Raw genomic sequence first — 16,357 nt, 5'->3', positions numbered from 1 at the left:
AGACGCTTACTCCTTGGAAGAAAAGTTAGGACCAACCTCGACAGTGTATTAAAAAGCAGAGACATTACTTTACCAACAAAGTAATGTCAAGGCTATGGTTTTTCCAGTAGTCATGTATGGATGTGAGAGTTGGACTATAAAGAAAGCTGAGCACTGAAGAATTGATGCTTTTGAACTGTGGTGTTGGAGAAGACTCTTGAGAGTCCCTTGGACTGCAAGGAGATCCAAGCAGTCCATTCTAAAGATCAGTCCTGGGTGTTCACTGGAAGGACTGATGTTGAAGCTGAAACTCCAATACTTTGGCCGCCTGATGGGAAGAGCTGACTCATTTGAAAAGACCCTGATGTTGGGAAGGATTGAGGGAAGAAGGAGAAGGGGACAACAGAGGATGAGATGGTTGGATGGCATCACCAACTTGATGGACATGAGTTTGGATAAACTCCCGTAGTTTGTGATGGACAGGGAGGTCTGACATGCTGCGGTTCATGGGGTTGCAAGGAGTCGGATACGACTGAGTGACTGAACTCAACTGATAATGTCTATTTCAGCTATTTCGTTCTTTGCTTCTTACTAGGGTCAGGAGAACTAATATCGTCAGATAAGACCCAATTTAAAAAGACACTGTTACCATACTTGGCTAACTAAAACCATAAGCAAAAGTACTGACATATTTGTTAACGTATGTATGTTGCTGCTGCTACTGCTAAGTCGCTTCAGTTGTGTCCGACTCTATGCAACCCCATAGATGGAGGCCCTCCAGGTTCCCCTGTCCCTGGGATTCTCCAGGCAAGAACACTGGAGTGGGTTGCCATTTCCTTCTCCAATGCATGTAAGTGAAAATTGAAAGCAAAGTCACTCAGTCGTGTCCGACTTTTAGTGACCCCATAGACTGCAGCCCACCAGGCTCCTCCGTCCATGGTATATTCCAGGCAAGAGTACTGTAGTGGGGTGCCACTGCCTTCTCCATAATATATATATAGATATAGTATGGTGATATTTTTGACATGATAGGTTGTCACAGTTATTATCACTTTCCTTAAAAAATATATATACACACACACATTACATCTTAATTCTTGACTTATATTCCATCTTGACTAACATTCCAGTTTATTCACTTTATTTCATTTGTCCACCACACTTCATCTTCAGGGTATCCCAAGACAACAGAAGTGAGCAAGTAATAATACTTCTTCAGAAACTAGTTCTCAATTACAATTCCTTCAGTAGTATCTGTGAAGCTTTTTCAAAGATGACCTAAACAAAAAAGGCACCCCCTGGAAAAACTGCACACACAAATTGAGCTTTTCTTAGGAGTCTCAAGTATTAATATTTTATATTTCCCATGCAGTCTCTGTTTTTCAGTGAATCTACATTGTATACATCACAAGAGAGTTATCATCACTGACTGTAACCATAAAGATTCAGAAAAAAAAATTAGATTATCATCATGACAAGTAAATATTTCTACAAAGTAACATTCTAGGATTCAAAATAGGTCCTACTTTTTCCTTTAGAGTTTTCTAAACTAGAGAGTATAACATGGAATAAACCATAAGGTATGTAGTCTAAAGTGAAACAAGTTACTATACAAATATAAGACAAAAACAAACAAGGTAAATTCTGGTATAATCCCAATCTCTATTTCCTAAAAGTCTATTCAACATGCCAATGTCTAAAAATCCAAGTTATTCTTAAAAGATCAACTTCATGAAAAGAAAGAATTAATGAGTTTACTCTGAACACTTAACACATTCAGCCACTCAATATTAACAGAGTGTATATACTCTTGAAGTAAAACAAGAGAATTAAAGATGAACAATAATGTCTTTGCGAGACTGAGATAATTGAAGAAAAATTCATACAACACCTAAATCTTTCCTATTTAAAGCACCTACAAAGGTAGATTTCTATAAAAATTTGATAACTGTATTTTAAATCATAGTAAATCATTTACTATTAAAGTGTAAAGAAAATGGGAGAATGTGGTGGTAGTTAAAATGACTGCCATTAAATAGACAAGAGTGATCCCATACTCATCTGAAAATAAACATAGCTCACTCAGATATATACCAGACATATCATTAAAATGTCTGATGTATTTTATCATCCTTGAAAAAGATTATTTCCTTTGAAAATAATGCTGCACTAAAGTAGGCAAGAAGAGAAAACACAAAAATATTAAAACTTGTATTAGAGGAAAACTAGCCTTTAGTTGACTCACAGTTGAAAATACTGATTCTGTTGATCTTACAGATCAGTCTTATCACAATCTATTACTCGTTTTCCATTTGTAGTTTGCATGTGCTTTCACTGTTTTGGACCAAACTAGTTCCCCAGTTCCTGAACAAAGATCTAAATTATAAGATCACAAAACTATACCACATACAACAGAAAAATTCTCAAATATTAAACTTAAATACAAGTAATTAGTCTAACAGTACTGAGACGAATCATTTCTACCTGTTACAAAACTTTCTCTATTTGGAAATCTCTAAGATACATATACTTCAGAAGTCTTCAAATCTAAGTAAAAATTTATTATTTTCTTGCTAAAATTTAAAGTTTGCAAACACTAGGAGTAAGGGAAGTACAGAAGTTCAGAAATACCCTCAAAGGAAGTTGAGGAAAAGCTTTCTAGCTTCTAGTTACAATTTGTTGTTGTTTAGTTGCCAAGTCATGTCCGACTCTTTTTGAAACCATAGACTGCAGCATGTTAGGCTCCTCTGTCATCCACTATCTCCCAGAGATTGCTCAAATTCATGTTCTTTGAGTCAATGATGCTACATTACCATCGCATCCTCTGCTGCCTTTTGTCTTCAATCTTTCAATATAAGTGACATCTCTAATCTACGAATAATATTCTAGTTAATGGAAAAATTATTAAGAAAAATACCTTAACAGGTGCGACTTCTCTGGTGGTCCACTGGCTAAGACTCCCGGCTCTCAATGCAGGGGTGTGTGCATGCATGCTCAGTTGTGTCCAACTCTTTGCAACACTATGGACTGTACCCCACCAGGCTCCTCTGTCCATGGAATTTTTCAGGTAAGAATACTGGAGTGGGTTGTCAATGCAGGGGGCTAGGTTCAATCCCTGGTCAAGGAACTAAACATCACAAGCTGCAACTGAGGAATTTGTATGCCACAACTGAGATATCCCACATGCCATAACTAAAGATTGCTCCTGCCACAATGAAGATCAAAGATCCCATACGCCACACCTAACACCTGAAGCAGCCAAATAAATAAGTATTTTTAAAAAATAAACCTTAACAGATACTTTGGCAAAGAAGACACACAGATGACAAATAGGCATATGAAAAGATATTCCACCATGTATCATCAGGGATATGCACATTAAAACAAGGTAACACTGTACATCTATTAGAAAGGTCAAAATACAGAACACTGACAACAACTACTGCTGGCAAAAAAATGAAACAGGAATTCTCATTCACTACCAGTAGGGATACAAAATGATACAGCCACTTTGGAAAGCTGTTTGGTGGTTTCTTACAAAACTAAACACACTCTTACCACATAATCCAGCAATCATGTTCCTCAATATTTATCCAAATGAGATGAAAACTTATGTCCACAGAAAAACCTGCACACAGATGTTTATAGCAACTTTATTCATGAATGGCAAAAGCTGGAAGCAACCCAAACATCTTTTGATAGGTGAATGAATAAACTGCAGTACGTCCAGACAACAGAATATCATTCAACATTTAAAAAATTAAAAACAACAACAAAACACCCCCATGTATGTGGAGGAACCTTAAATGAATACTACTAAGTGAAAGAAGCCAATGTAAAAAGGCTATATGCTGTGTGATTCCAATTATATGCCATTCTGGAAAACACAATACAGAGAGTAAAAAGATCAGTGATTGCCAGGGGTTAGAGATGAGAGAGGTGAATAGGCAGAGTACAGAGAATTTTTAGGACAGTAAAACTATTCTGTATAGTGTCGTGGATACATGTAAGTATCTATCTACAATGGTAGACACAGGTCATCACACAGTTGTCCAAATCTACAGAACATACAAACCCAAGAGTGACTAAGGTCAAACTATGGACTCTGGGTGATAATAATGTGCTCATGCAGGTTCATCAGCTGTAGCAAATGCACCACTCTCATGGGAGACGCCAAATAGGAGACAGTCTATGATGTGTGAGGGCAGGTGCGAATCTAAAATTGCTCTAAAAAATAAAGTCTTTAAAAACTTAAAATAGATATACGCTATCAAGTCATGAAAAGACCTTATCTTTGATAAGCAAAATGCATATTGCTATGTGAAAGAAATCAATATAAAAAAGCCACACACTTGAGATTTTAACTATATAACATTCTGGAAAAGGTGTAACTATACAGACAATAAAAAGATAACTGGTTCCCAGGGATTTAGGAGGAGGGAGAAAGAGAAGAATAGGTGGAGCAAGAGACAGCAGAAATATCAGTGCTTGCCAGGGGTTTGGTGAGAAGGACAGAGGGATAAATATGTGATGTGGAACACAGATTTCTAGGGGAGTGAAACTATCCTGGATGACACTGTAACAGTGAATACATTTGTCAAAGCAACAAATGTATATCTCAAGTTTATCAATGTATTGACACAAAGAGCAAAACTTAATGTAAACTATGGACTTTAGTTAATTTAATACTGGCTTATCAACTGTAACAAATATACCACACTAATAAAACTGTCAATGATATGAGAAATGGGAGTGTGCAGTGGTAAGGATATGGAAACTGTGCTTTCCACTCAATTTTTCTATAAACCTAAAAATGCTGAAAAAGTCCAATAATTTTTTAGATGTTTAAGGGAGAATAAATAACAAATTTATATTAAAAAAATCTCATACTTCAACTCAAAATAATTTACAAATGTATTAAAATTTTAAATGTTGAAAAAAGAAGCGATGATAGAATTTGAATACAGTAAATATTTTTATAATATTAGGGATAAGAAAGTCTTTCTAAGCATAATACCAAGGGTAATTTTTTTAAATTAGTTTAAAAACAAATGACAATGCATTAAAAACAAATGCAATTTGCAAAGCCAGGTACCATTGATATCTCAAATGGACATTTTATACCTCTAAGGAAAAAAATGGAAAAAAAGAGTGGTGGGGGGCACATGATATGAACAAATAAATCACAGAAATTAACAACGATATAAGAAAATTCTTACATCGTTGGTTATTTTAAAAAAAAATACAAAATAAAACATCAAAATGACTACAGGTGTCTTCTACAAAAGATAATACTTTGAAGTGCTTAAGGGATAGTCAATTTGTCATTCTTCCACATATCTAAAAAATTAATATAACATTTTTGACAGTAATTAAACAAAAAAATCACATCAAAAGCCTTTTTAAATTGCACATCCCCTTTACCAAGTAGTTCAATTCTAGGAACTTATCCAAAGAATATATCAAGGATATAGGACGAAGAACATATACAAAAGCAATGTTGTCTATAATTCAGAAAAATTATATATCTAAATGCTCCTGGGAAATTATAACTACAGAAAAATCTATACAGTGCAACAGTCTTTAAATAGCACAACTGATTGATATGGAAAGGCACATAATGATAAACTTTGTGGGATAAAGATAGTTAAAATGTAAAGCACAGAGAAGTCACACTGTATACACTTAAGAAAATTCAACCACAGTACCTCTTTTCACCAAAAACAGGGAAATTCTTCCTATTAGTCCAGTAAGCAAATGCTAGCAAATAAAACCTGAGAAGAGAGAAGACTGTTCCCTCAGGTAGTCTCCATTATCACAGCATCTCTCTATATTTCACTATGCTGAATGTGATTCTAGAATTATGTGCTTTTAATACTAAAGGTCATTTAAACACAAGTCAACTACTTCATCTGCTGCCTAACTGAAGAAATTATTTCTCTCCACTAGAGAGAAAAACAGTGGAACTGTAGTTAATGAGACACAATTCCTGAAGAATTTTTAAGAATAATTTTAATCTGATAATATTTTTCATTTTATATAACAATTTTAAGTATCAATTCCCATTGAAATGTAGAATCAATTATACCATGTTTTATTTGGAGCTTCCCAGGTGGCTCAAGTGGTAAAGAATCCGCCTGCCAATGCAGGAGACCAGGGTTCAATTCCTGGGTTGAGAAGATCCCTGGAGGAGGAAATGGCAACCCACTCCAGTATTTTTGCCTGGACAATTCCACCAAAACCACAGGTGACAAAAGAATACTGGAATTTCCATGGACAGAGGAGCCTCATGGGCTACAGTCCATGGGGTCATAAAAAGTTAGACGCAACTGAGCACCATGTTCTACACACAAAATTTGTATACAGGACTTTGTTTTGCAAAATGGAAGAGTGTATATATACACAAGAATAACATTCTAGAAGGATGTGGAAGAAGTAGGTTATCTCTGTTGTAAGAATTCTCCTGCTTATAATATTTTATATTAAATACACGTATCTGACCATAAATGTTTATGAATTCCACTCTGGAGGGTTAGACAAGACAACTAGAAAGCTAATGTACAATGAAATACAATCCAATCATTTCAGAGAGAAAAATTTTACCAGTTAATTGATTAAAAGCAAGTACCATGTTTTTGTAAACTAAAATATCCAAAATTCAAACCTACTCAGGCACAGATTACTCTGCTTTTGACTAAACCAACATACATTTAAAAACTTATTTTGATTCCCAAAGAGGGAAGTACATAAAAATTTAAACTGTGTATTATAATTTGTTGTTTCACACACTAGAAAGAGAAAAAAGGTCAAGCCAGTATCCAAAATAAATTATTCCAACACTTTAAATATGATATGGCTAACTCATAGTATATTCCTTAAAACAAGGTATGTATCAAAAGGAACCAGAACTTCTCAAAGAAATGGTTGATTCTAAGGCTGGGGCAGGTTATGCGCAAGATGAACCTAGAACATCTTGTTATGCCAAAAACTACAGAAGTGCTTAAAAAAAAAATGAGGGAAGGCCATAAAGACATTACGGCCAAGCTAGAGAAGCCTTACACTAGGTAAATCTGAGACAATCTGAACACCAAAATCATTAAGGATGATAATAAGTGATCAACCACTGAAAGAAATATGATAGCTAGATAGATAGGTAGGTAGATAAATGGAAGAGAAATGCTCTTAATTATAGTAAAATGCCAAGCAGCATTTTTCTATAGTTAACTGGAAACTATAGAAAAGTGCTGCTGTATTAAAAAAAAAACTCTCTCTACTACAGTCTTTCAACTGTCATTTTCAACACAGTAAAAACTGATTCAGGCAAGCATCATCAGTCGATGCCAAGCCTAGGTGGAAATGTCTCTGAAGATCAGGGAGACTACAAGGTCTTAAAGTGTCTCCCCCATATACTGCTTATAAACTGCAAAGGAGAAAAAAGTAACTACAGACTATAGCAATCAGACAATACCTTAACAGGGTGATTAAAATTAACATTAAATGAAGGGCAGAAGACATCATGTACCTATCTGGATGTACAGAAACACAGAGAATACATAACCTGAGTTTAATCACAAGCAAATATTAGCAAACTTACAACAGGAAACTTTATATAAAAAAATAAGAGCAGGGGGAACTATACTCTTCAAATACATTAATGTCATAAAAGACACAGGCTGTGGAAATGTGCACAGATTAAAGAAGACTAAAGAGGATCCAGAGATCAAATTGCCAACATCTGCTGGATCTTAGAAAATGCAAGAGAATTACAGAAAATCATCTACTTCTGCGTCATTGATTACACTAAAGCCTTTAACTGTGTGGATCACACAGACTGTGGAAAGTTCTTCAAAAGATGGGAATACCATACCACCTTACCTGTCTCCTGAGAAACCTGGATGCAGGTCAAGAAGCAACACAACTGAACATGGAACAACTGATTCAAAATTGGGAAAGTGAAAGTGAAGTCGCTCAGTCGTGTCCAACTCTTTGTGACCACATGGACTGTAGCCTACTGTAGCCACGGGATTCTCCAGGCAAGAGTACTAGAGTGGGTTGCCATTTCCTTCTCCAGGGGATCTTCCCGACTCAGGGATCGAACCCAGGTCTCCTGCATTGCAGGCAGATGCTTTAACATCTGAGCCACCAGGGAAGCCCCAAAATTGGGAAAGGAGTACGTCAAGGCTGTATATTGTCACCCTGCTTATTTAATTTATATGCAGAGTACATCACGCGAAATGCTGGGCTGAATGAAGCACAAGCTGGAATCAAGACTGCTGGGAGAAATATCAATAACCTCAGATATCCAGATGATACCACCCTTATGGCAGAAAGCAAAGAGGAACTAAAGGACCTCTGGATGAGGTGAAAGAGGAGACTGAAAAAGCTGGTTTAAAACTCAAACATTCAAAAAACTAAGATCATGGCATCCGGTCCCATCACTTCATGGCAAACAGATGGGGGAAACAATGGAAACAGTGAGAGACTATTTTGGGGGGGCTCCAAAATCACTGCAGATGGTGACTGCAGCCATTAAATTAAAAGACGCTTGCCCCTTGGAAGAAAAGCTATGACCAACCTAGACAGCATATTAAAAAGCAGAGACATTACTTTGCCAACAAAGGTCCATCTAGTCAAAGCTATGGTTTTTCCAGTAGTCATGTATGAATGTGAGAATTGGACCATAAAGAAGGCTGAGCATTGAACAACTGATACTTTTGAATTGTGGTGTTGGAGAAGACTCTTGAGAGTCCTTTGGACTTCAGGGAGACCAAACCAGTCAATCTTAAAGGAAATAAACCCTGAATATTCATTAGAAGGACTGACGCTGAAGCTGAAGCACCAGTACTCTAGCCAACTGGTGCGAAGAGTTGGAGCATCAGAAAAGACCCTGATGCTGGGAAAGGCTGAAGGCAGAAGAGGATGACAGAGGACAAGATGGTTGGGTGGCATCACTGACTGAATGGACAGTGAGTTTTAGCAAGCTCTGGGAGATGGTGAAGAACAGGGAACAGGAAGGACAGGGAAGCCTGACATGCTGCAGTCCATGGGGCCACAAAGAGCTGGACATGACACAGCGACTGACAGCAACAATAAAGAGACTTGACAACTAAATGCAATACCTGGATAGTATATCAGAAAAATTATTGGAAAAGGAAACTTTTAATACGAAAAAAACTGTCCCTACATAGATAAAATAACTAGGGCTAGAAGAAATATTTAAAGATGCTTTTACAGCTCTCTGTGATTGCAAGGTTCTAAAGAGAATTCAACCAGCTTCTGCTTTTTCAAAGTACTGCCTCAAAGCAAGAGTAACAAATAAGTAACAACCCAATTCAATCAAAACCACCAACCAGAAAGTTAATAAAATTTTCCTCCAATTCCATAAAGTTTTAGCCAATAGTCTGATCCATATTCTGTTACAACTGTTTTCCTTCCTCAAACCTACACAGACACACACACACACACACACGCACAATGATACACTAACATATTATATCACCGAGGCCAATAATAAGCAAAAAATCTAAGGAACTCTGACATTTTACCATTATAGCTGGAAGTTTGTAAACTTTGACTACTGAATACACTTTTCAAAATATGTAAATTCCATCATTATAAACATTCTCCTTAAAGTAAAAACTTCTAAAAAACATTGACCCTACAGAGGTCTAGACTGGTACAAAATCTTTGAGGACTACCGAGATCCTCTCTGATCCCAGCCAAACCTGAGAATGAGAGATGACTGCAAACCACTATGGACCTGAACAGGTGACTGTCATCAAACCATATCCAATCTATTTTACTCACAAAATTTTCAACTAGAAGTACAGAAAATGAGACTACAAAATCAAATACACTAAGTTTTCAACTTGCTCTCACCTAAATTAGGGATTAAAACTAGGTGGACTTTATTTCCCATTTATACAAAAATAACACCAGATGTTTGGGGAATAATTTTTTTTTTAAATGCACAGTTCACGGACTTTTTTAAAACTATAATTTAAATACCTCTAAAGAAACAACTTAGCTGAAACTCAGAAGTTAATAAAATCTTTTCTACTTTCAATAATTTTTAAATCGACAAACCATCCTTCAAGGATATTACTACCAAGCCTCAGAGCAAGAACAATGATTACCATATTTCACTGAATTGAGGATACTGATACTGACACTATCAACTATAAAATGCACCATTATTTCACATGCCACTAAGAATGTAAAACCAATGCTAATATATATCCACTATAAAATTCATCCCAAGTTCAGAGATGTTAAAGTTTTTAAAAACTGGTATCTTAGACCAGATATAGTGCAGTATGTGCATGCCTATTCCTCTGAATAACAACAAAGTGGTGGTGGTTTAGTGGCTAAGTTGTGTCCAACTCTTGCAACCCCATGGACTAGTCTGCCAGGGTCCTCTCTTCATGGGATTTCTCAGGCAAGAATACTGGAGTGGGTTGCCATCTCCTTCGCCAGGGTATCTTCCCAACCCAGGGAGTGAACTCATGTCTCCTGCACTGCAGGTGGATTCTCTACTGTTGAGCCACCAAGGAAGCCCCCAAGGTGCCAGAAGCCTAACCTAATAATGTATCAACTACTGGGTGGGGGGATCCGGAACAACTTAGGTCCTTGCACAAAGTTGTTATAAATGCATGAAAACAGTGGATACAAACTACCAATTCAAGAATCACTCAATAACTAACTGTTGTAGACTGCAAGTCCAAGTAGTAACTAAGTAATTCACTATAGCCTAAGGAAATGACTTCCAAACTCTTAAAGTCAAAAACCTAAGCACCATATATGATTTTCAACAATTAGTGGTCAAGACCCTAGGTCTCCTTTAATTCAATGATTCACAAGTATCACCTCAGAAGATGAAGTACTATCTACTAAAGGAAAAAACAGTTAACAGAATTTTTCAGTACATCCTATGAACCTAATGGACTCTAGTGTAACTTAGGGTAATTTACAGGTTTACAAAACTATCACACTGTTTAAAAATCAATGGTACAGGTGCAAAGGAAAGAAAATCTTACTGACTTAAAAATTTTCAAAAATTAATCCGACTTAAGCATGTGCCAGAAACTGCATTTATAATTAATTGTGTCAACAATTAATTCAATTACAGTATAGAAACACAAAAAACTTTACTAAATTTGTTTCAAAATTCCTAAAATGTATTACCTTACACCAAAATCTGATACTACATTCTATACAACCTTAAAATTTAAGTAAACCTAAACAGCAAAGCTTAAATTCACAACCAATATAATTACACAGGACAAAGAAGATTGACAAGTATAAGTTACAATTAGAAAACTAACTCTATCAGAATGCAATTATGCATAAGAATAAACACATTCAAAATAGGGGAGGCAGAATATATATAAAAAAAAAATCCCCATCAACACTGCAAATCTACTTCCCATCTCAATCTAAGTGTTGGTTCTGGTTGACTACTTCACTAATCATTTTCTTTAAGTCATGGACTCCACACAGAGAACTCCATCTATCTATGAATTACATATAAAATAAGACATACAAGTCATACTACTTTTTCCTAAATGGTGAGCCTACTAAATAAAACATTCCTAGGTTTAATGGTGATTTAGAAAATAACTAAAAATGATTTTCCCTTCCTTTGTTGTTTTTTCAGAGGAATCCAATTTGATCCATTTGGACCTTAAACCCCAGAACTTAGAAATTCAAATGTAATAAATGTCCATCTGTTTAAACAAAATAAGCAAAATACTGCTCATTTTTAAACATGAGTGACAGACATATAATAGTTCATTATACTGTTCTCTCTGTTGTCGTGTATGTTTTCAAAAGTTTATAATAATGCTATATTTAAGTGTACTGAGTGATCTTCTTTAATGTTTTCTTTAATTCTAAAACTAATTTAGTAGAGTATCAATTTACCAATAAGCTATTTGATAGAATACATTAATTTGAAAGTAGTATAGGATAGGATACATTAACCTCAAATCACATCAAAAGTTACTCGGTCGATACACAGATATAAGGCTGTAACTGAGGAAAAAAATATAATGCAATGAAATGTCTTATTTTAATATGTTATATAGTCAATGATTAATAAAAATGCATTTTATTCTTAAAATTGAAAGGGACAATTTTTCTAGTTCAGTGGTTTGTAAACTTTTCGAGGTACCTAGAGAAGAGGCCCAGAACAGATCATCTTGTTTTATATACCATGAATTGTGTACAAAATATAAGATTTTGCTTTTAAAAAGAATCTAGCTACTTTTTAGGAAAAAGGTTAAAAGCCACTGTTCCACTGCATCCACATGCTACAGCTAATGCAGTGACCTAGAAAAGATTATATGATTTATACCATCTCATCCAATCAATAGCACTATCAGGAGTAGAACTCAGCACCCTTGTTCAGTTCTCCTTTAAAACAATGAACCACATCAAATTTAAGTTAGAGTTAAGAATAAAATTTTGTTTCAATATTCTTGTCTGTAAAACAAGATTAGACCAAGGTTATCTGTAAGATCATTTTTCAAGTCTAAAACTGTAACTCTACAAATGCCAAGTTTAAACAGAGGTCTGTATTGAAGAGAATGAATGTTCTTAAACACAGAACTTTTCAAACATTTTCAGAGATTCTAGAGAAATAACAAAACCAACAAAGAAACATGCTAACAGTTATTCAGTCATTACTTTTTGCAACCTCTTCATTTTTTAATGCTAGGATATTACACTTTGTTATCAAAGACCACTGAAATAATCATACTGAACTTTTTTTGGTTATTAGATATTTTTGGAAAAGATATTGGTCTAAGTATCAAAATACACAATTCACTGGATGTTCAAGTAACTGCATGCCTCACAGAGAACCAAGTGTATCACTCTCTTAAGTTTGAAATAAGTTAATTCAGAGAAGCCTTAAGCCCAGCTGACACACAACGGTCACAAATAAAGTTTAATTCCCACCTATTAAAGCCTGAAAAAGATTGCTCTGGAATATGTTAATAACCCGTTCTATGGAACTTCTGAGCTGTCTGTCTTCTGTTTGGCTTAGTTTCGAACGATAATCTTCCAAAAGGTGCAGTGCTCTCTGGGTATCTGAAAAGAAAAAAAAAGTTTGATGAAAATTATATATTTACAAGGAAGTATTACAAACTAGCTATGCAGCAAATGACTCTGCAAGATACCTAAACAATTCTCCAAACCTCCAAGTCAATCCATGCTACTATGTTCCTGTACACATAAATAGTCTTTAGAAATGATCCAAAAACTGTTCATTATGTCACAATAAAACAAGGTGAGTAGTTTGTAACCAATGTGATCTAGTGATCATTTAATCAGTGTTAGTAACATAGTTTCAGTTGATCTGATATACAAACACTGATTACTACAATCCGTCATTATAATTCAAGTATTCTTTCAAAACTAGTAGTTCTTAGCCAGTATTCCACATTCGTTCACGAAAGGGTTTACTAAGAATGATAAAATGAAATATTAAAACGCCAACACAAACTTTTAAAAAAGACATTTCAGAGAGAAAAAAGTCAATTGCCTCTCCAGTCACTACAGAGATGTCAAGGGGAAAAAGTTTGACAAACATTTAGGTGTTTCCATCTTCTGAATGATTGAGGCTTAGATTCCGTAAGTAATAAGGCTAAGGCTGTGCTGTCTCATCAGTTACACAAACATCTGTAAAACATAGCAAGCACAAAACAGAAAAAAGCAAGGGATACCCACAAGAGTTCCGAAGTAAACTCTCACCTTGCTTCCGGACCGGCATTTTTCTCCAGAATCAGGAAGAGAGCACACACCTTAGAACACAAAGCAGAAAGGAAACAGAACTGAATTCAGAAAAGAACAGAATCGAGGTTAACCTAGCATTTACCCCTAACTCTCAAATCGAAAAACTCCTAGCCCTATTTGAAAAGTCCACCTGGCAAAGTTTCCCCAAGTGAAAGGAGAAAGAGCCTCAAAACCCAGCAGTGTCAATGTAGAAAGCTTTAACCTAAGGTTGGGTTCCCCTGCAAATTAAGAGCAGACAGTAGCAAGCTGCCAAACTCTCCTCGAAAGCTGCCCCTTCTCCAAAGGGAGCTTAATGCTAGACGTGGGGCCACCCCTCTCCCGGCATAAGAAGGCATACCCCCCACCTGCTACTGGAGGGTGAAGAGGCGCTCCGACCCTTGGCCCCTAAACCAGCAGAGACTGTAAAGCAGTCCAAGAAGGAACCAACTGGATTGATCACCCCGCCCTGCTCGGGCCCCCTCCTCTCGCTTGCCTGATTCCTTGTTGGCTTCCTCCGAGCTACTCCAGCGAGGGCCGGACAGGACAGCGGCCGCTCTCCGACGCCCTCGTGCCCCACATGCACACCTCCGCGGGCCCCCACACCTGCGGCGCCGCCACAAAGTTCCTGCGAGTGGCGTGCGCTCGGAGCTGGGGTGCGCCGCGGACCGTCTCCCCCGCCCTGCCCCGCTCCACGTCCCCCCGCCCCACCCGGGGCTTGCGGAGCTGTGTAGAGGGGGGGTGAGGGAACAGGGGAGGAGCTCCCCTCGGCGGCTGCACCCCGGTTGCCTCTTCCTCCGCCTCAGCCGCCGGCGCCTCCTCACTCGCCGGTGCCCGCTAGCCCGCTCGCCTTCTCAGCTCTTAGCCGCCACACCCCCGGAACCTCGCCTCCTTCCGCACCCCCAACCGCTCTCCCCCCAAACTTTCCGCCAAGATGGCGGCCCTTGATCTGGATTGCCGCGCCCCCACGTGACCGCTTTCCCAGCGCTCTCAGCCAATGGGAAGTGAGGAGGCGGCTCGCGCCGAGCCCGGGGCTCTCAGCGCTGCTACCTTTGGGTTCGAAGAGGGAGGAGGGCCAGGAGGGGGCTGGGGACGGCAGAAGGGGACCTGAGGAACGTCGAAGTGAACCTCCTTGCGTAAAGGCGCGGCCACCGAAGTGGTTCTGAGAACAAAGGAGTTGACGCACAGACTCTACAGGTGGGCCAGGGCGCCCTGGAAGAGCCCGCCTTTACCTCGTCCTAGCCCACCGGTGTGTCCCGCGGCTCTGAGCGAGTAGCGCACCAGGCGAGGAAGAGTGACAGTGTCGGAAGAGAAATGTGACCTCACCTACACCAGATCCAGGACACACATTCCGAGACACCCTTTAACCTCACTAAACGCGTGTCGTTTCCAACTCAGCCGGAGAGAGATCCACCCCGGGGGTGGATCCCCAACCTGGAAAAGCATTCTCAGGGAGGTGTCGACTGCACCACCCACGATAGGGGGCGGGAAAGGGCGGAGCCTGGGAGGGGGAAAAGGGAGGTGTTTGCGAGGGGGAGGGGTGCCGTCTCTGCATTCTTAGACTTGGTGCTAATTTTTTTTAAGTTACTATTAGCCCCTCAGTAAAAGTTTTGGAGGAACTGAGTTAAAGAAGGGTAGGTAAAATATGGAGATTAGTTAATCTGATAAGAAATTGAAAGTTTTCCCACAGAATTTTTTAAATCTAAGTGATTAATTCCCAGTACGAATGCATTTAAGGAAGGGATAGAAAATTGGTTCGTTCGTTTTCTCATTCATTCTCCCTTGCCTGCAACTCCCTCCAAGTCAACAGCTTCAAGTATTACCCAAGCTCTGGAGGCCCCTTTAAGAACTCACCTGTAGCTACAGCCTGCCCAGCTGAAGCTCAGCAAAACTAGTTTAAAGCTAGTCCCTAGGAGAAGGAAATGGCAACCCACTCCAGTGTTCTTGCCTGGAGAATCCCAGGGACGGGGGAGCCTGGTGGGCTGCCGTCTATGGGGTCACACAGAGTAGGACACGACTGAAGTGACTTAGCAGCAGCAGCAGCAGGAAAGGGCCTACTAGCCGGCCGGGACCCCGCTTCGGGGCTGAGCCTCCCAGGATCTGGAAAAGGAAATGGGCAAAGATGTCCAAATCACTTCCAGGTCTTCGACCCTCTTCTGTGTAGCAGCAACCTCCATGCTCTGATCCAGAGAGAAGAATTTGCCTAAGACCACCCAATTCAGTTCAGTCGCTCAGTCGTATCCGACTGTTTGCGACCCCATGGACTGCAGCACGCCCGGCCTCCTTGTCCATCACCAACTCCTGGAGCTTACTCAAACTCATGTCCATTGAGTCGGTGATGCCATCCAGCCATCTCATCCTCTGTCGTCCCCTTCTCCTCAAGCCTTCAATCTTTCCCAGCATCAGGGTCTCTTCCAATGAGCCAGTTCTTCCCATCAGGTAGCCGAAGTTTGGAGTTTCAGCATCAGTCCTTCCAATGAATATTCATGACTGATTTCCTTTAGGATTGACTGGTTGCATCTCCTTGCAGTCCAAGGGACTCTCAAGAGTCTTCTCCAACACCACAGTTCAAAAGCATCAATTCTTCTGCACTCAGCTTTCCTAT

The 16,357-nt window shown here is 38.7% G+C and overlaps 1 protein-coding gene across 8 annotated transcripts in view; it reads right to left on the bottom strand.

The window, feature by feature from the left end:
• The window catches only part of DLG1 (discs large MAGUK scaffold protein 1), a 256,793-nt gene extending 241,603 nt beyond the window's left edge, over positions 1-15,190 (bottom strand). For 6 of the 8 annotated variants that reach the window (XM_040249481.1, XM_040249505.1, XM_040249514.1 and 3 more), the window contains exons 1-3: positions 14,249-14,692; positions 13,735-13,784; positions 12,940-13,071 (exon numbers count right to left, since the gene is read on the bottom strand). In XM_040249481.1, the coding sequence (XP_040105415.1) occupies positions 12,940-13,071; positions 13,735-13,753 (151 nt within the window). In that variant the 5' untranslated portion in view covers positions 13,754-13,784; positions 14,249-14,692. Of the gene's footprint in view, positions 1-12,939; positions 13,072-13,734; positions 13,785-14,248; positions 14,693-14,984 lie in introns of those variants that run through there. The other 2 variants (XM_040249498.1, XM_040249489.1) reach the window with 2 other exon arrangements.
• Positions 15,191-16,357: the final 1,167 nt, after the last annotated feature.

The sequence above is a fragment of the Oryx dammah genome, unplaced genomic scaffold (assembly GCF_014754425.2).
Source record: "Oryx dammah isolate SB20612 unplaced genomic scaffold, SCBI_Odam_1.1 HiC_scaffold_2, whole genome shotgun sequence".
In the NCBI taxonomy this organism is placed as follows: domain Eukaryota; kingdom Metazoa; phylum Chordata; class Mammalia; order Artiodactyla; family Bovidae; genus Oryx; species Oryx dammah.
The sequence above is the reverse complement of the archived record's forward strand: the minus strand, read 5'-3'. Positions and strand labels throughout refer to the sequence as shown.